This window comes from Dipodomys merriami, unplaced genomic scaffold (assembly GCF_024711535.1).
Source record: "Dipodomys merriami isolate MVZ:Mamm:240054 unplaced genomic scaffold, mDipMer1.0.p SCAF_51, whole genome shotgun sequence".
Taxonomy (NCBI): domain Eukaryota; kingdom Metazoa; phylum Chordata; class Mammalia; order Rodentia; family Heteromyidae; genus Dipodomys; species Dipodomys merriami.
In genome coordinates this window covers 4242702-4261534 of record NW_027206080.1, presented here as the reverse complement: position 1 = coordinate 4261534, position 18833 = coordinate 4242702, and the positions used below count along the sequence as shown (strand labels likewise).

The window sequence follows — 18833 nt, the reverse complement described above, 5'->3', positions numbered from 1 at the left end:
CAGGCTTCAAGCCCAGCAATATCTGTCCCTTGTACTCCACCGATTGCCCACCAGCAACAGACTGGGCATGTGACTCAGAGTGACTCAGAGGGGTGCTAAAGCAGCTTTGTGGCCTTGGAAATCACTGTGATAGAGCTGCTCCCCCGGGAGCTGGAGCACATGGCTGAAGGCATGAAGTAAATACCCTTAGAATTAATTCTCTGGTTTTTGTCTTACCCAGCCCACTCTTGACAGGTCAGATTTTGGAGAGGATTGCCACAGAGTTTAACCAGCTGCAGTTTCATGCTGTACAGAGCAAGGGCATGCCGCTTTTGGACAAAGTAAGACCGGTAAGTGTTTTAGAGTTTCATCATTTGGTGCTTAGGGGCTTGCTGAGTAACTTGGGTTTTATCTACCAATGCTGTTGATATTAATGGCAGATCTTCAGTATGCTGATGATAGCTTTGAGTATTTTTCAGTTTATGTTCATTGGACTTCTGCTTCATATGTCATACTTTATAGATTTTGAGTGAACCCCCACTCACTTCTCTAAATTAGAAGAAGACCAGTTCTGAATTTCATGTAATGTGTGACGTGTTAAGAGATACGGGCTATTTTTTCCCCCAAAGCCTTTAGTTGGGCTTTTCAAAAAGGACTCTATAGGTTCAGAGGAATGGCATTTTTTTCTCTGTCATAATTCTTCTTTGATTAATTAGCAACCTATTTACAAAAGGCTATAGGGAAAAGGAAGGATTCATGTTTGTTTTGTCAGTCATGGGGCTTGAACTTGGGACATGGGTGCTATCCCCTTGAGCCCTTTTTGTTCAAGACTTAGCTCTCTACCACTTTGAGCCACAACACCACTTCTGTTTCTCTAGTGGTTAATTGGAGATGAGAGTCTCGTGGACTTTCCTGCTGGGCTGGTTTAGACCTATGATCCTTAGATCTCAGCCTTCTGAGTAGTAAGGATTACAGGCATGAGCCACTGGCACCAGCTAAAAGGAAGGATTTGATGTTCCTCCCCAAGCAATGCTCTTGCTCTCAAGGTTACACATCCCGTCCGTCTTCTCCCTAGGGCATGGCACCCAAGTGTGGATCTGCTTAGTGTGACCTCCGCCTGTTTCCTTGCAGCGCATAGCTGGCATCACAGCTGTGTTGCAGCAGTCCCTGGAGGGCCTCCTACTGGAAGGCCTGCAGACCTCCAGTGTGGACATCATACGGCACTGCCTGCGGACCTACGCCACCATCGATAAGACACGCGATGCAGAGGCCTTGGTTGGTCAGGTCCTGGTGAAGCCATATGTTGATGAGGTGTGTTCTCAATCAGTGGCCTTGCTGAAAGGAGTACTAGCTTCCACCTTTGGCTGGGTGTTGTTGGAGGCAGAAATGCCAGAGGTTTGCCTGCCAGGAGCCCTGTCCCTGCAAGACTAGCTGGTGCTATGTCCCAAGCTGGGTGTTATATAGGTGACCTGCTCTGAGCTGGCCATGTTCTCAGGTGTTCTGGTGATCCTGCCGCTTGCCAGAAGGTGAGAATATTGTCTAGGAGGATCACATTTTATGGGTCACATATTTTAGCAAGTGGAAGCAGTTTCATACCTATGATCCCAACTATACTGCAGGCAGAGACTGGGGGAATCGGAGTGTGAAGTCAGCCTGGTCAAACAGGTTAGCAAGATCCCATCTCAACTGATTAACTAGGCATGATAAGGTTTATCTGTCATCCTAGTTCTACTAGAGCCATAAATAAGAAGATCACAGTCCAAGCCAGCCTGGGCAAAACCATGAGATCCTTACTCAAGAAAAAACTGTAGAACAGAGAGAGGACTTGGTCCCACTAGTACAGCTCCTGCCTAACATGCATGAAGCCCTGAGTTCAAAGCCCAGTAGCTCTCCAAAAAAAATTTATCTCCATATTAGGGTATAAATTGTACCCTAGAAAATGTAGGAACCACTGGTTTTGTGAGCCATTATAAGCAGATGACACTGACTGCAAAGGAGTGTGCAGGTGCTGAGCAGGGGTATGGAAGAGAAGGCAGCCACACGCCCGCAACGCCTTAGGAATGGATGGTGTTTGGCCAGAGCTCAGCAACATGAAGAACATTCTGGAAATCTGGCACCTGATGTCCCTCATCTGTGAGGGTATGGAAATGACACGGATAAATGGCAGCTTGTTTCCCTGACCCAGGGCGCTGGTCCTCATGGGCCTGCTGCCCACATTCAGCAGCACCCTGACCCAGGGCTGTGGGCCTCATGTCTGCTCCCTGCCTCTTGCATTCAGAGACGCTCCTTGTCCCTGAAGTTGCAGTGAGTAGTATGGCAGTTGTACTTGCCATGACCACAGTGTAAGGGTGAAATCAAAGCAGAAATGGAATTTAAACTTAATTTCAGTAATTCTTTTGGGCTCTTTACAAATACTGAAAAATAATCTTCGGTCTCCTATACTCATGTGTTCTCTTTGTAGTTACCTTTAGATGAAAAATGACAAAGTCTTTAGAAGTTAGAGAAAATATTCATTACTAATTTACACATGTTTTTCATTGAACTGAATCTAGTATACTAAAAGTTTCTTTGAGCTTTTTAGCTCAAGACTAGCCCTCTACCACTTTGAGCCACAGTACCACTTCCTCTTTTACTTTTTTAAAAATGTTGTTTCTGGGCTGGGAAGGTGGCTCAGTGGTAGAGTGCTTGCGTTGCATCCATGAGGCCCTGGGTTCGATTCCTCATTACCACATAAACAGAAAAAGCCGGAAGTGGTGCTGTGGCTCAAGTGGTAGGGTGCTAGCCTTGAGCCGAAGAGCTGAGGGACAGCACCCAGGCCTAGAGTTCAGCCCCCATAACCGACAAAAAAGAAATGTCTCACGGGGAGAGAGCAAAGGAGTAAGAGTGGGTCATATTACCTGACAGTAACCCCTCTATACATCACCTTTATAACTAACAGTAATTTAAAAAATTAAAATACAAGTGTTGTTTCTCATCATAGGTGATCAGTGGACACTTTGCTGAGTCCCAGCCCGGGGGCCTTCAGCTCATGTATGATAAACTCCTGGAATTTGTCCCTCACCACTGCCGCCTTCTCCGGGAGGTCACAGGAGGAGCTGTCTCCAGGTAACTGAAGGGTGCCTAGACTGTGCCCTGGGACTGGTGACAGGAGCAGGTCATTGGGAGCCTTGTGGTTGTGCCATTTCCTCCTCCATGCGGCATCTCTGCCATCTTCCTAAATCTAGTTTGCAGTCAAAATTGCAAGATTCTGATGTCATACTGTATGAATACCACCAACTCTGTTTAATTCAAGTTTTATACTGATTGGTAACGTCATCTTCAATTTCCCCTTCTGGTAGCCATTTATGTGACTTTTCAGTTCTTTTATAAATATCCCACTCTTTTAACTGTTGCCACGTCCAGTCTAGGCCACTTGTCTGATGGCCAAAATAATAGAGTCTCTCACCTGTGTCTGCTGTCCAGGCTTACTCTCCAGCCAGCTGTGGCAGTTCTGAGGCTCATGGACTGTGCCTTCTGAGTCTTTGGCAGAGTCTTTGTGCTTGTGGGACGGATCCAGACTTTCTGACAGAGTGGAGAAGACTTTCCATAATCTGTTCCTGGCAGCTCTCCACCAGGAACTCTCCCTGCACCTCTTGAAGTGCTGGCCACCTTTCCCCAACCCTCATACACACATGTACTTCTTCAGTGTTCCTTTTGTTATTTCAGCCATCTTTGTTTGTTTCTTTTATCTTCCTTCCTATTGAACTATCCCTCCACACACAGCCCCAGCTGAAAGACTACTTCCTTCTCGAGATCCCTTAAACCAGCGTCCCATATTCATGGTGTCCTTGGAATCCAGAACAGATTGCCTTTGCCTCTGCTTTGGACTGACCTCCATTTTACAGAAGAGCCATCTCTGCAGTGCTCATCTTGAAGATGGCAGCTTCCCAGATGTGCTTGCAAAATGGAAGAGTTTGGATCTTTCAGATAGGGAAATAAGAACTAGATGAGGTATGCCCACCTGTGGTCCCAGTGGAAGCAGGATGAGTATGAGTGTTGTCCAGCCATAGCTGCCTCAAAAACAAAACAACAGCAGACAGCAAGCAAATTCTCTGCCTTTGTGGGACATTCAGTCTATTTGGTCTTAAATTTGTTTCTTGGAAAAAAAAATCTGAGTAGTGTTCTTCCTGACCTTGGAAGTGCCCCATCTGTCTCCTCCGCCCCGTTGCAGGTGAGGCTGTGCCACTGTGTTAGATAATCAGGAGGATTTTTAGCTAGATTTGGATTTGGGGATGGCAGTGGAAGTTGTGATGCAGTATTAAAGTGACGCTGATCATCATTAGATTTGACAAAGGCTGCTCTTGGTCCTAAAATGCCAGGTGTCCAAGCTTTGGAAGTCCTACCTGGTCCAGGATAGTGGCATTTGCACAGAAGCCTCAAATACTTTGTATTGGCCCTTGCTAGACCATCTTCCATGGCTTCTAGCCCCGTCAAGTGTCTGGTCTTGCTGCACTCCAGGTTTCAGGACCCCTGCTTGCCACTCCCTTGTGTATTGTCCCTGCTTTCTACACATCATTCGGTGAACTTCCTAACTGACCACCAGCAACATTCAGGGTTTACCCTCCAAATAAAACCTGTCAGCTCTTCTACAGAGCAGTCTGAGTTAGGTTTTATCTTTTCTTTGGCAGCCTTAATTACATGTTTCTTTGAAGATGAGGAAGGTCTGCTATTTAAAGTTGGTGTTGTGTGGTCTGTAGTTTGGAGTTCTCATGTCATTCTTTCCTCCGCATGCCCTAACAGCTAATTCCCAATCTGATGGAACATCTAGACTGGGAAATCTTCAACTGGGCATGTGAGAAGTGGGAGCCCCACCCCCACCCCTTGTCTCTGCCCCTACCTCTCCTGCAGTGATTGGTCATCAGTGCCCAGGTGTGCTTGTACTGAGATCCTTTGACGGCTCCTCCTGGACAGAGCAGCAGAGCCTTTTTTTTTTTCCCCAATTTTTTTTTTGTGTGTGAAAATACTGTACAGAGGGGTTACAATTACATGGGCAAGGTAATGAGTGCATTTCTTATCAAGCATTGTTGCCTCCTCCTTTTATTCCCCTTATCATCCCATCCTGTCTGTCTAGATCATTTTTCTGAGGAGGAAAATTGATGAAACTTTCAGCCTTTAACATAAAGTCTTATCTGTGTTATCAGAATGTTAAATCTCAAAGTTTCAATCCAGTAGTTAAGCTACAAAACTTCTATGGCTTGCTAACGTAAGACTTTACACTAAATTGTTTAACATTTCTTTTTTTTTGGGGGGGGGTCCAGTTGTGGGGCCTGGGCACTGTCCCTCAGCTCTTCAGCTCAAGGCTATCACTCTACCACTTGAGCCACAGTGCCACTTCCGGCTTTTTTTTTCTTTTTGCTTATGTGGTGCTGAGGAATCGAACCCAGGCCTCAGGCATGCAAGGCAAGCGCTCTACCATTGAGCCACCTTCCCAGCCTCACTAAATTGTTTAACATTTCTAAAGAAAAGAGTGCATACAGCAGTCACAGTAGTCAAGCCAGTGAGACATTCTTTGCCTAGGTGTTCATAGGTCTGCTTCACCATAACCAGCATAGACTAGCTGTGTGCTAGGAGCAGTCCTGGGTGGTCTGCAAATAGTAGTCCTTGTGATGGCCTTGTGAAGTCTTGTTGTCAGCCCTTCTTAAAGATAGTGCCGAAGCACAGAATAGTGAGAGGATCCACCATTTCGACTCTGAAATCTAACATACATACCAAAAAAACTGCAAAACAAAACATGCACATACAAAGCATTAGTTTCAAGATTTTAGAGTAACATAGACAACAACTGAAGACAATCAAAGCTGTGGGTAAACAGTGAGCAGTGGGTAAAGTAGAGTAACTCGCATTATGCTGTAATGGAGTTTGAGTGCAATGTTCAGAGGTCTTTTCTGTGGCCTAATCTGAGGCCTAAGAGGGGTAGGGCATTTACAGGGAAGAGTTATACTGGTTCTGTGCAGTGGTTTTACCATGTCCTTGCTACCAGGAGACATCAACATCTGAGAAGCTCCGGCGTAGAAGCAAGCTAGCTGACAAGGATGGTCTTGTTTTAATAGGTGCAAAGCAGTACAGGTTTCCTCATTGTAAATGGAAGATTATGGCAAATATGGACCATGGCTCTTGTCTTACAGTGAGAAAGGCACCGTTGTTCCTGGATATGACTTCTTGGTGAATTCTGTCTGGCCAGAAGTGGTTCGAGGACTGGAGGAAAAGCTGCCTTCCCTCTTCAATCCTGGGGATCCTGATGTATTTCACGAGGTATTCTCATCATCTTGTTTCTTGAAGATGGTCTCAGACAGGATCTCTTCTAAGCACCCTCCATTCTGTGGTTTATTTAGTTCAGTCTAGATACAAGTGTGACTAGTTATTGTCATTTTCTGTTTTCCAAGAAATCCTATGGCCCTCAGAAAGCCAATAACTTGGCCATTGTTTTCCATAAAAAATTAATTTTGTACATTTCTATTGGCATGACCAGACAGCATTAGGTTGAAGGAAAATAAGTTATTGATTGGATTCTAAAATATGCCGTATAAATGTCCTTTATAATTAAAAAGGTAGGAAGCTCTGTTATTTCCTTTAAAAAGAAAAAAGAAACATCATTGTTTAAAAGACATCATAGTTAAGATTCCCAAAGCAAATTTATGTACTTGTTTCCCACCGTGTTGTCTTTTGAAAGCAATGCTGACTGTAGCTAAGTGTACAGACAGGCTCTGAGGCCTGGGCCCAGTGTCCTTCTGGCTGTTCTTGCTCAGCCTCTTTGTGCTTCTGTTCCTTCTTTCCTGGAGTTTTACTCTTTGGTTTTCTTAATAAGTTAATAATCTTTGTCTTTTAATGGATAGTTTATTAGGTCTACAGTGATTTTAATGGCTGATGAGTTGCAATTTATATTGTGCTTCCTCCCCTTCTTTTCCTACCTTGTTTGAACTTGAGGCTTTTAGGTATTTGCTTTCTTCTTTTATTCTCTGTTGTTCCTTCCGATTTAGGCATTATACCAAGACCATTCTCAGGGAATACTAGGAGTGTTGCCCAGAACTAGTAGGAAGAAACTTAAAACTTCTGGATTTCACTGCCCTGAAAATATCTGTCTATGCAGACTTCAGCAGGTTGTGTTCATGGTTTAGTAAACTAGATTAAGAAGATTTTAAAAGTCCAGCAGTATTGGTGGAGTTTGGAGACTGGGAAACAGAAATATAGCTGCACTTGTGCTGATGGGTAGGGCTCAGCAGTTTCTGCTTACTAGCTTTGCCTTTGGGCACTATTCTTTGAGCCCAACACAAGAAGAAATGGTGTTTCGAGTGGGGAAGGACTAGCCATGGTTACCTCATAGAGCTGTTTCAGAGCTACTGCCACCTGCCCTCAGTGGGGCTGGTAAACCCTGACAGATCTCAGGTGCTCATCTGTGGAAATGATAGGACTCCTCCATTCACACTAGCCTCAAAACAGTATGATGCATAGGCATAAAGTTAACCAGAGACATTCAAGACTTCTTGCAACGAAAGCTATAAATCACTGGAAAATACACTAGGATATAGGGATATAGAATGGACCTCACTCTCCCCATATTTGTGGAGTAGTAGAATTGTGAAAGTGGCAGTACCACCAGAAGCCATTCTAAAGATTCAATGCAGTCCCCATTATAATTCCAATGCTATTCTTTGCAGAAATAGAATACACAAATTCTAAACCCCATGGAAACACAAAGGACCTCAAATAGCCAAAGCAATTCTGAGCAAAAAGAGTGATGCTAAACTTTAAAATACTGAAAGAACTAAACTTTAAATTGTGTACAAAAAATAACATAGTGGAGCTGGAAAGGTAGCTCAGTGGTAAAGTACTTGCCTCACATGCATGAGGGCCTGGGGTTTGATTCCTCAGCACCAATAAACAGAAAAGGCTGAAAGTGGTGTCGTGGCTCAAGTGGTAGCGCGCTAGGCTTGAGCTGAAGAGCTGAGGGACAATGCCCAGGCCCAGAGTTTAGGACCCATGACCGATAAAAAAAAAAAAGTATGATACTGACACCTAAATAGACATGTAGATAGATGGAAGAGATAAAACAAGCCCAAGCAGGTACTGCATCAAATTCTTGACAAAGTTCCCAAAACATTGGGGGGGAAAATATACCTTGTTTGACAGATGGTGTTGGAAAACTGAGTATGTGCTGTAGAAGACTGACAACATACCCTGATCTCTTATCTGGTACAAAAATCAACTCAAAATAGATCTTAATGTAAAACTTGAAACTACTCAAGGAAAATGAGAAACACTTTCTGAATAGGACTTACTAAGTAAAAGCCAAGAATTGCTATATGCAGTTATATCAAATCAAACAGCTCTGCACAGTGAAAGAAACAGGAAATGAGATACCCTACAGAATAAGAGAATTCTGCCCAGTGGCTGTCTAATGGAATAGATAACTACAATATGTAAACAACTCAAAAATTTAAATAATCCAGTCAACAAATGGGCAGGGATGAACAAATATTTTTCAAATAAGGAAATACATGAAGTAATGTTCCATATCCTGGGGTGAGATTCCACCTCACCCCAGCAGAAAAACATCAAGGAAGCAACTGCTGACAAGGATGGAGGGAGTGGGGAAGAGCTCTACCCACTCCTGTGGGAGTGCAGAGTCATCCATCTACCCTGGACATGACTATGCAAATTTTAAGAAATTGAAGGTAGAACTTCAGGCAGGCTTTGTCACAGGAGACCTCAAATATATCACAGGAATGCTTTGAGGATCTCTAAGTGGGAACACTGAGGTCTCTGTTGGCTCCAGAACTCTGGTTCTGGATGCTGACCTCTGTTTTGATCGTGGTTTTGCATACATGTTCCTGTTCCCCATTCAGGTAAGCTTGCCGCTGATGAGAACTCACTGTGTGTTCTTGTTCTAGAAATACACCATCAGCATGGATTTTGTCAGAGGATTTGAGCAACAGTGCGGATCCCAAGCCAGTGTGAAGAGACTCCGGGCACACCCTGCCTATCACAGCTTCAGTAACAAGTGGAACCTGCCCGTGTATTTTCAGATACGGTCAGTCACTCATTCCTCACCCTGCCCTCACAATAGGACAGAAAGCTAGTTAAGAATGTCACCCCAAGCCGCAGCCACTTCTCTGGATGGTGTTTGGGAGGCAGAAATGAACAGGAAGTGTAGGTGCCACTCTGGCAAACACACATTTCCATACATCGGTTTCCTAGTAATGGGATCTTAGGAGCTGAAATGAGCTGGGTTCCAGTGTGTCCTCTGTGGATTGCAGCTCTTTCCTTCTCCACGCTTCTCATTTGCAGTGCTTACCCCTGTAGGAGTGAAAGGGGCTTCTGTCAGTCACAGGGATCCTGGATACACCACCCCCCCAGGCCTTTGTGATATTTTCTCATTTTCTGTTCTGGAAAGTGGACTTTTCTCCCAGGTCTCAGGATGCTATCAGCTGTGTCAGTACACAGTTCTACAAAATGCTTGGGAAAAGTTTAGTTGATGTTGGAAAAGCAGTCAGGGTCTTCAGGGTCTTGGCAGTTCTCGGGATATTGTGGGTTCTGCATCACTAATAAGCAGGCAGAGGGCTCTGCGTGGCGGGGGCGGGGGGGGGGGGCGCGGGCAACAGTCCTTGGGTTTATTTGTTATTTTCTTGAAAATGCTAAAAACAGTGGTCATAGTTACATAAGTCAGGCAGAAAGTTCATTTCCTTTTGGACAATGTCACCCCTTCCCTTATTGTTTCCCAGCTTAGGGTTTTGGGTTCTTTGGGTTTTTTTGTTTTGTTTTGTTTTGTAAATTCTGGGTGCTAGCTGAGTGCTGGTTGCTTACACTTGTAATTGTAGCTACTTTGGGAGTTGAAATCTGAGCTTCACAGTTTGTAGCTAGCCAATGAGACTCCACAAATTGCTGGGTGTTTTCATTGGTTGTGATCAGCCCTTCCCCAGAGCTTTAAGAAATATTGCAGAGGGAAATATGTCAGGAATCAGGTACCCTGACTATAATTGCCTGGTATGATTGAGAATGTGTGTAATCTTAGTCTCCCAAGGACATGACACAGTGGGACTTATGGGCATTCCCATACAAAACACACAGGTCTACATGGTACTGGCCATTATGTGTTCATAAAGAGGGACCAGGACGGAAGCCTCTGTGTCAGGAGGACAATTTGAAGTCATGCAGGGCTATTTTGATGACTAAGGCTGGTGCAGAAGTAATGTTGCGAATCTCCCCATCTAGTTATTTGTTGACTCCTTTCTCAGCACCACCACGCCCCTCTGCCCCACTCCCGTCCTGTGTGCTCAGCTGTATACCATCACTCCCCTCTGCCCCACTCCTCATGCTCCTATGTGCCCAGCTGTGCCCCACCATGCCCCTCTGCCTGCACTCCTCATGCCTCCCATGTGCCCAGCTATGCCCCACCACGCCCCTCTGCCCCACTCCTGTCTCGTGTGCTCAGCTGTATACGTTCATGCCCCTCTGCCCCACTCCCGTCCTGTGTGCTCAGCTGTATACCATCACGCCCCTCTGCCCCACTCCTCATGTCCCCTGTGTGCCCAGCTGTGCCCATCCCAGCTTCATCCTGTCCACTTCCTGTCAAGCTAGGAATCAGGCTAGAACAGTGCTGAAATGCAGTCATTTCCCCACAAGACTGTGGCTTTCATCCAATTCATACAAGTATCCAAAGGGATTGTAAACTTATGTTTGAAGCTTATGAAAAAAATTTAAATTATAATTAAATTATAAAAGTATACAGCTTGTTTCCACTATATTTGCTTTTCATCTAAAAGCTAAATTCAAGTATGACTCTAGAACTTTCCTATTGGTTTTTAACCAGGTGTTGGCCTGTTTATGTGGGGTGACAGCTCTATAGACACAATTAGGTTTAGATTGGCACTGTTGTCACCATTCTCTGCAGGCCACTTAAAACCTGGCTTGGTGGCCCACACCTATCTCACTAGCACCTGACAGTGACCATGTCTGTGGCATGTTGACATTTTCCTAGGAAATGTGACATTGTGTACCGGAGCCACATGCTCCTCGAGATCTTCTATGTGCTGGCACCCTGGCACCCCCAGGCTGGGTCAGCCCAGCTCACCTCTCACCTGCACCCCGTTACCCATAGGCTGGGGCAGCCCAGCTTGCCTCTCACCCGTACTCTGGCACCCCCAGGCTGGGGCAGCCCAGCTCACCTCTCACCTGCACCCCGTTACCCATAGGCTGGGGCAGCCCAGCTTGCCTCTCACCCGTACTCTGGCACCCCCAGGCTGGGGCAGCCCAGCACGCCTTTCCCCGCACCCCGGAACCCCCAGGCTGAGACAGCCTAGCTACCTCTCACCCACACCCCAGCACCCCCAGGCTGGGGCAGCCCAGCTCGCCTCTCACCTGCAGCTTGCCACAGCCAGCCTTTTGCAGGCCCCAGTGGGCAGCCGAAGCTTCCTTTCCTTCTGGGGAGTAAATCAGGCAGCTGCAGTGTTGGGGTTCTCTAGGCTTGCTGCTTTGCTTTGAGGTGTGATTCTCTCCAGAGAATTACTACCTTTAGCTCTGACTTCTTTTTAAAACTCTGAAAATGTCACTTAGATCAGTTTCTCTTGAGCATGAATCCAAATTTATTGTTGGTTGAGGGACCCAGTGGGGGCAAAAGAGTACACTGATGGACATTTGGACACAGTGCCTGAGCAGCAACTAGTACAAGATAAATAAAACAGCTATGTTTCCACAAAGTTATACAAACATGTCCATCTCTGACAGTGAACAGGGGTGATGGGGACCTCAGGCCAGGGAACCAGCTATCATCTGGGAATGCCATGAGATGTATGGAAGGAGCGGAGCTAGGAAACTAGCTATCATCTGGGAATGCCACCAGATGTATGTAAGGGCAGAAGAGCCAGCAGAGGCTGGCAGGCACTGAGCATTGAGCTCAAGGCATTGCTGACTGCCTTTATGATTTTGGTTAAGCTGCAAGTTAAGAAGTGGAGCAAGGCTTTCCCCATTTCTTTGTTAGGGGTATGTCCTTAGCTGTGGTAGTATTAGCAGGTGTGGGCTAGAGACACATAAACTTGTATAGCCTTGAAATGTGTAGAGGATTACAAGAGGGTGGGCTTACAGGATGACTGCTCAGTGTTTTTAATTTTAGAAACAGACTAGCTGCAAGAAAATATATAGATGTAGATGTATAGAGTACTGGCTTGACCAACATAGCTTATTAAGTGCCAAACTTTTTTAAAAGTTTTTTTAAAAGTTGGGAGAATAGGTGTCCCAAGGCTGGTTGAGAAGAATGAGTATGAACAGGCACGTGAGCTGTTCTGTCACTTGGAAAGAGGGGATAGGCAGGGGCAGGGCTGACAGGGCCATCAGCACTCATCTGTGTCCTTGTTTTGTGCAGGTTCAGAGAAGTGGCAGGATCCTTAGAGGCAGCATTCGTGGACGGGCTGGCAGATGCTCCAGGTAACCTCTTAGAGGGAAACAGCAGGTGCCCCGATGGGTTAGCCGAGTTCACCGGCGGCTAACCCCAGCCCTCAGAGTCCATCACCTTTCCCACCACACAGTAAGTTGAGGACACCTAGTTTAATTGATTTTACTGGACAGTACAGGGGACCACGTCAGGGCTCCCCGCGTCATGTCAGGGCTCCTAGTATGCTGGGTAGCTGTTCTCTGAACACCTCCCTGGCCAGTTGCTTTTTTTGTAAGGCCAAAAGAAACCAGTCTTTTGATTCATTGAGCTTCTTGCTTTTAATAAGGGTGATAAAAGAAAGGATCCTTTTTGAAATAGAAGGCAGACCTTTCTGTACTTCCATGTGGAGGCTAAGTCTGTCCACCTTCCTCTTCAGCTGAGCATAGACTACAGACAGGGAGGGGTCTGAATGCAGGGCCCCCCCTGGAAGTGACAGCTGGAGCATATATTTAGGCCTCCTTTTCTGTGCTCTTAACCCCTGGATGTTGGGTCATGAGTGTTGCAGGGGTGTATGCATGCGTGCAGGAGTCGTGTGCATGCCCTGACTGCCTTGCTGGTATTTGCCACATGTTATGCTTGTTGCTGGTGATCACTGAGAGAGAGGCAGTGTGGCTCTTCCTACAGTTTTGCCGTTTATGGTCCTCAGTATTAGTGTCTTCTCTGTCTGAAGCAGCTAAATCTTCATGCATTAAGAACCTCCACCTAAGCTGGGTGCCAGTGGCTCACACCTGTAATCCTAGCTACTCAGGAGGCTGATATCTGAGGATTGCAGTTCAAAGCCAGCCCACGCAGTTACATCCATGACCCTTACCTAAAAAAATCTGCTAAAAAAAAAAGCTGGAAGTAGAGCTGTGGCTCAGTGGCAAAGTGCTAGAAAGAAGCTCAGGGGCAGTGCCCAGACCCTGAATTCAAACCCTAGGACTGGCATTAAAAAAAAAAAAAAAAAAGGAAGCTCCATTTAGCTTCAGTTAGATGCTTCTGTCTTTGCTGACGTTAGTCAACTCATTTTTGTAAGGGGTAGCTGTGTCCTGAGGTAAGAAGGTGAGGGATAGACAAATCAAACCAGACAAATTCAGAATGGAAATTTACACCCTTGCCAATGTTGATTTGGTGTAAAAAATATATATTTAAAATATTTTGGATGTTGTGTTCATGCTTACCTACACTTCTGGGGGTGGTGGTTGTTAACTCACAGACTACATTACAGGCTGGGAAACCTGGCTGTGGCAGTTGCTCTGCTGGCCGCAGCATTCTTTAGAATGCCTCCCTTATTAAACCGAAAATAGCGTTTCACTGTTGCCCCTGCCTGGTGGAGCCCTTAAGTCCATGGTCTTTCTGCAGCTGGGAGCCCATACTGCCTTTTGGCCTCTCACAGAACATGGAGCAGCCTCAGGAAGTGCTGGTCAGACAAGATGTTTCTGCCCTTGCTGGCACACCGCCTGTGGAGGCTCACCCTGCAGATTTTGGCACGGTTTTCTGTGTTCATCGAGGAGGTGAGTGCTGGTTGTGAGACTCATCACTAACCACTGTGGTAGGAATTATGATGTGTTCAACTAAATGCCCTGTGGACAGCTATGGAATGGATGTCTGCTCGGTATTTTTTCTTGAAAAGCTTCACCTCTACAGGTCAGTGTTCCCTTCCTTGAGACTCTGCTTAAGCAGTCTGCTCGGCTTAGTGCTGAGCTCGAGGCCCACGCTTGCTGAGCCTTTGCTTGCAGAGCTGCCTTGCACAGCCTGAGTGACACGACATGCTCACTGCACCAGCTGTCCCTGTGCAAGGGCTCATAAACAGGAAGGAGAGGAGGGGAGGGGGAGTGATGGGGGAGAGAGAACAGCATGTGAGGCAGCAGAAGGAGCCATACTTCCTGTTGTCGTCAGTTTCTACATGTGGCTCTTGTGCAGGTTCTTTGTGGACTGATGCTCCTGGCAGATGTTGGGAGCTCTGTAGGAATCATTTCCTCTTACTCTGTACCTTCCTCCTTTGCTCAGTCAGGCAGACCACCCCGGTCCAGGACCTCTCAGGTCCATGGGGGGCAGACTGTTGCAGGATGGGCCAGCACCTACTTGTCCAGCAGTCTCGCTAGGTAGTACTTCTCTCCCTTTTTAAAAACTGAGCTACATCCCAGCCACTCTCTCTTTTGTCTCTAGTAAGTTCCTTAGTCTTGAACATAGTCTTTGTTTAATGCTAGTGGGTTTCTTTTTGGTTTTTCCTTTAACAATGTTATACAAAGAACACTTTGATACTTGTGCTAGTAGAAGCATAATGAGGGTTAGATATAAATTCTTTTAAAAAAAATTTTTTTTTTTTGGTCAGTGGTGGGGCTTGAACTCTGGGCTTGGGCTCTGCCCCTCAGTTCTTCAGCTCAAGGTGAGCTCTCTACCACTTGAGCTACAGCGCAACTTCCGGTTTTCTGGTGGTTTATTGGAGATAGTCTCATGGTGGTCTTTCCTGCCTGGGCTGGCTTTGAACTGCGATCCTCACATCTAAGCCTCCTGAGTAGCTAGGATTACAGGCGTAAGCCACCAGTGCCAGGCTAGATATAAATTCTTTTACTCTTATTAAGATAACCAAAACCAAGTGCTGGTGGCTCATGCCTATAATCCTAGCTACTCAGGAGGCTGAGATCTGAGGATTAAGGTTCAAAGCCAGCCCAGACAGGAAAGTCTATGAAACTCTTATCTCCAATAAAGCACTCAGAAAACCGGAAGTAGCGCTGTGGCTCAAGTGGTAGATCACTCACCTTGAGCTGAAGAGCTGAGGAACAGCACCCAGGCCCAGAGTTCAAGCCCATGACCAAAAAAAAAAAGATAACCAAAAAGTTGTCAATAACTTTGGTAAGCTATTTACAAAATATAGTTAATTTATTCCAGCTAGTGATGTTACTGTGGCCTAGGAAGTTACTAGCAGCTTCTTTCGTGCATCGTCCTTTTTAGCACCAGAAATTGAGTTCTGGAAGGGTGCCCTGTGCGTCGTGCTCATTTATCATTGTCCTCTCGTTACGTCTGCCTGTGAAACCAACTCGCTCTTCTTCCATCAGTACCTTTCTGCCCCATTCTCCACACTAGTAGCATTTTGTGTGAAGCTGTGTCTCAGTAGTGTAGAGCATTTAATTACTGAAATCCTTTTTCAGCTTTCTCTCAGGCCCATCTCTAATGAAATTGGCAAGGAGGTCAAAAAGCCTCCAGGAATCAGCAGCAAAGATCCTTCCAATACCCAAGGAGCTGGGGAGGAGCAAGGAAATGGTCTGTCAGATACGAAGCCACCAGGGTCCATCTCTAGCACCCAGCTCGTATATGTGGTTGCAGACCTACACAGGCTTCAGGGGCAGGTACGCTGGCACTGGAGAAGTCCCAATGTACAGGGCACACTTTCACTGAAATAGTGTGTGCCAGAGGAGGTGGCATTTCAACTCATGGGCCTTGGGGTTGTGGGGGAACCTGCGCCCTCCCTGCTGGCCATTTCCAGACATCCTGTGAGTGCTTACTCAGCACTCTTGGTACTTGCTGTGCTTCTGACACTGGTTCTTCCCTCAGTGATGAGAGCTGGGGAGCTCAGTCCTTCTACACTTGCTCAGTATCCTCCAATGCTTTCTGTGCTCCCGAGACTGTTTCCCACCTCAGTGATGAGAGCTGGAGCACAGTATCCCTGTCGGGCTGGGTTTTGATTTTTTTTTTTGGGGGGGGGGCCCAGTTGTGGAGCCTGAACTCTGGGCCTAGGCGCTGTCCCTCAGCTCTTCAGCTCAAGGCTAGCGCTCTACCACTTGAGCCACAGTGCCACTTCTGGCTTTTCTTCTTTTTGCTTATGTGGTGCTGGGGAATCTTACCCAGGGCCTCATGCATGCAAGGCAAGCACTCTACCACTGAGTCACCCAGCCCGGTTTTGATTATTTTTAACTCTTTTTGCCTGAATTCCTTCTGAACCACTTGCGGCTTCTCCTCTGTGAGGCCACATGGGGTTTTGCTCTCAACATTAAGCCAACGTCAGTGTTCAGGTCCTCCAGCAAGTGATTCTGCCTCCAGAGAGTAATAGTTTGTGGGCTTGAATCAATGCAATGGTGTGTTGAGAATGCAGTCTCTATTTTGGTACCATGGAGAGCCACAAAAACAAGATATTTTTGCTTATCTTTGTCCCTGTGAGGAGCTGCAAAGCCATGTGGTTCCAAGTTGTCAGCTCCACCCTGCAAAAGCATCAAGCCTCACCCACTCCCTCATGAAAACCACTGCAAGTCCTGATCCTGCTTTCACAGCTTTAACCATATTCTGAGTTTATAGATGTAAACAGAACTCTCTTCCTTTGATTTATAAAAAATAAAGTGTTTATGTTGTTTCAGCTGCCAGAACTCTTGGAAATAATCAAGCCAAAACTTGAAATGATTGGATTTGATAATTTTTCTTCTATCTCAGGTAAAGATGAATCTTTAGACTGAACAAATCTTTGAATAAGAAATAATTGAAAATAATACTTTGAGACCATAGGATATATTTAAATTAACATTTTCTTTAGTTTTAAATCTTTGATTATTTCTGTATTCATCTCTGTGTTTTTTTTAAGTTCCTGAAATAAGATGTTTAATTTTAAAAACTTGATTTATTATAGTATACTCTAAGTGCCACACGAGTGTTTAAAGCTTGTACCTGGGCCTTGATGGTGGTTAAATTCAGTCTTCCTCCCCAGCGGCCCTGGAGGACTCACAGAGCGCCTTGTCAGCCTGCGTGCCAGCCGTGAGCAGCAAGATAGTGCAGGACTTGAGCGAGTCTTGCTTCAGCTGCCTGAAAAGTGCACAGGAGGTTCCCAGGCTTTACCGAAGGACCAATAAGGTCAGCATGGTTCACTGGGAAGAGCCTGGGGCTGAGGAGGGGCTAGGACAGCAGGAGGGGGTGGTACACATGGGCACATGCTCAACAGAGACAAGGGCGAGCCCAGTCCCCCACTGCTCAGGGACTGCTGTTAGTAGACAGAAAAATGTGGACTTCATTTCAGCCTGAGGCACCATGCTTTTTTTCTGAAAAAGTACCTTACGCGAAAGCATCTTTTCTGAGAAAATGTCTTACTTTTGTATCTTACCATATTTTATTTTATTTTTAGCCAGGAGTCTCTTACTACGTAGCTTAGGCTGGCCTCCAACTCCCAGTCCTCCTGCCTTGGTTTCCCAAATATCAGGATTACAGGTGTGGGCCATCATACTCACTAACAGAAGGCATTTTAACAGTGTTTCCAATTCCTATTTTAAAAATTTTCTTATCTTTATATTGTATGCTCATATTGTATACTTATCTTCTTCCCTTAGTATGGTTGTTGGAATTACTTGGTTGGTCCTGTCTTTTTATTGAGCAAGATTTATGTTAAAAACTGTTGAGAGTGTTGGGGTAGAGTTCCATGAAAGTGCTTGCCTAGCATGTATCAGTCGACTTCCATCCCCAAACTGATTGGGAGGTGTCGCTTATGAGTACTGTTCATGGGCGGTTCCCTGGGGCTCCTTTCATGGAATGGTGACATAGCTAATTCAGTTTTACCAGTGTTTGGTTTTCCCAATTGAACACTCATTATCATGCATTCATTCTCATTTCATACTTACTAGAGCTCACATAATTCTCCCTCTAGTATTATTTTCCCACTTGGAGTTAGACTCAAGATTTAGTTTAATGTGTAATAGTTTCCTACCAAAAATTGTCAGGATCTATTGAAAATGGCATACCACCAACTTTTGCTTATCCGTGAGGTCTGGGACCAAACTTCTGTCTGCATTGCTCTTCTGTCTTACACTTAGTGGGTACAGTAGGTGAGTCCTTGTGGCTGAACTGACAGTGGCTATAATCTCCACTCTTTCTCCCTTTTCATGTTACAGTGTACATGGACAGTCAGGTTACCACTTCTAAAGTCTCTTCCCATTGGTTCTTTGTGATCAACTTAGAAGTTCCTACTTGGAACTGGGAGGTAGGGGGCGGGGGGAGACCATTGTGTGCCAGCTACTGGATTTTGCTTTTCCCCCTTCTGTTCATTGGCTGTTAGAATAGAGGATATATTGAGAGTTTGTGTTGGACTCAGACTGTGTTGTATACTCACACCTACTTCTGAGAAGTGGTGCTCTATATTTTCAAATGAAGTAACTGAAGCCCTGTCCCTGCCTCTCAAATGCTGATTTATGACCAGCTGCATTGACATCACCTGGCAGAAGCTTTTTGGAAGTGCATGTTCATTGCTCAGCCCCCCTCTTCCCCGCCCCCGGAACCAGACCCTAAGGTGAGGCTAGGCGCCTATGGTGCGTGGCGCATGCAGCAGCTAGGTAGCTGAGCCAAAGTTGACTGAGGAGCTCCTACGTCCAGCCTGCCATGCCCCAGATGTTCTGCAGACCTGGTGGCCTTCTGAGAGGAAGGAGTGCTGTGTCTCAGA

The 18833-nt window shown here is 45.8% G+C and overlaps 1 protein-coding gene across 1 annotated transcript in view; it reads left to right on the top strand.

Annotated features, from left to right (window-relative positions):
- Nucleotides 1-18833, top strand: part of Cog2 (component of oligomeric golgi complex 2) — a 33316-nt gene that overhangs the window by 10294 nt on the left and 4189 nt on the right. The window contains exons 6-15 of the mRNA XM_069998167.1: nucleotides 221-329; nucleotides 1111-1290; nucleotides 2960-3084; nucleotides 6144-6270; nucleotides 8907-9046; nucleotides 12374-12435; nucleotides 13784-13935; nucleotides 15574-15771; nucleotides 16774-16846; nucleotides 17118-17260. Coding sequence (XP_069854268.1) covers nucleotides 221-329; nucleotides 1111-1290; nucleotides 2960-3084; nucleotides 6144-6270; nucleotides 8907-9046; nucleotides 12374-12435; nucleotides 13784-13935; nucleotides 15574-15771; nucleotides 16774-16846; nucleotides 17118-17260 — 1309 coding nt within the window. The remainder of the gene's footprint in view (nucleotides 1-220; nucleotides 330-1110; nucleotides 1291-2959; nucleotides 3085-6143; nucleotides 6271-8906; nucleotides 9047-12373; nucleotides 12436-13783; nucleotides 13936-15573; nucleotides 15772-16773; nucleotides 16847-17117; nucleotides 17261-18833) is intronic.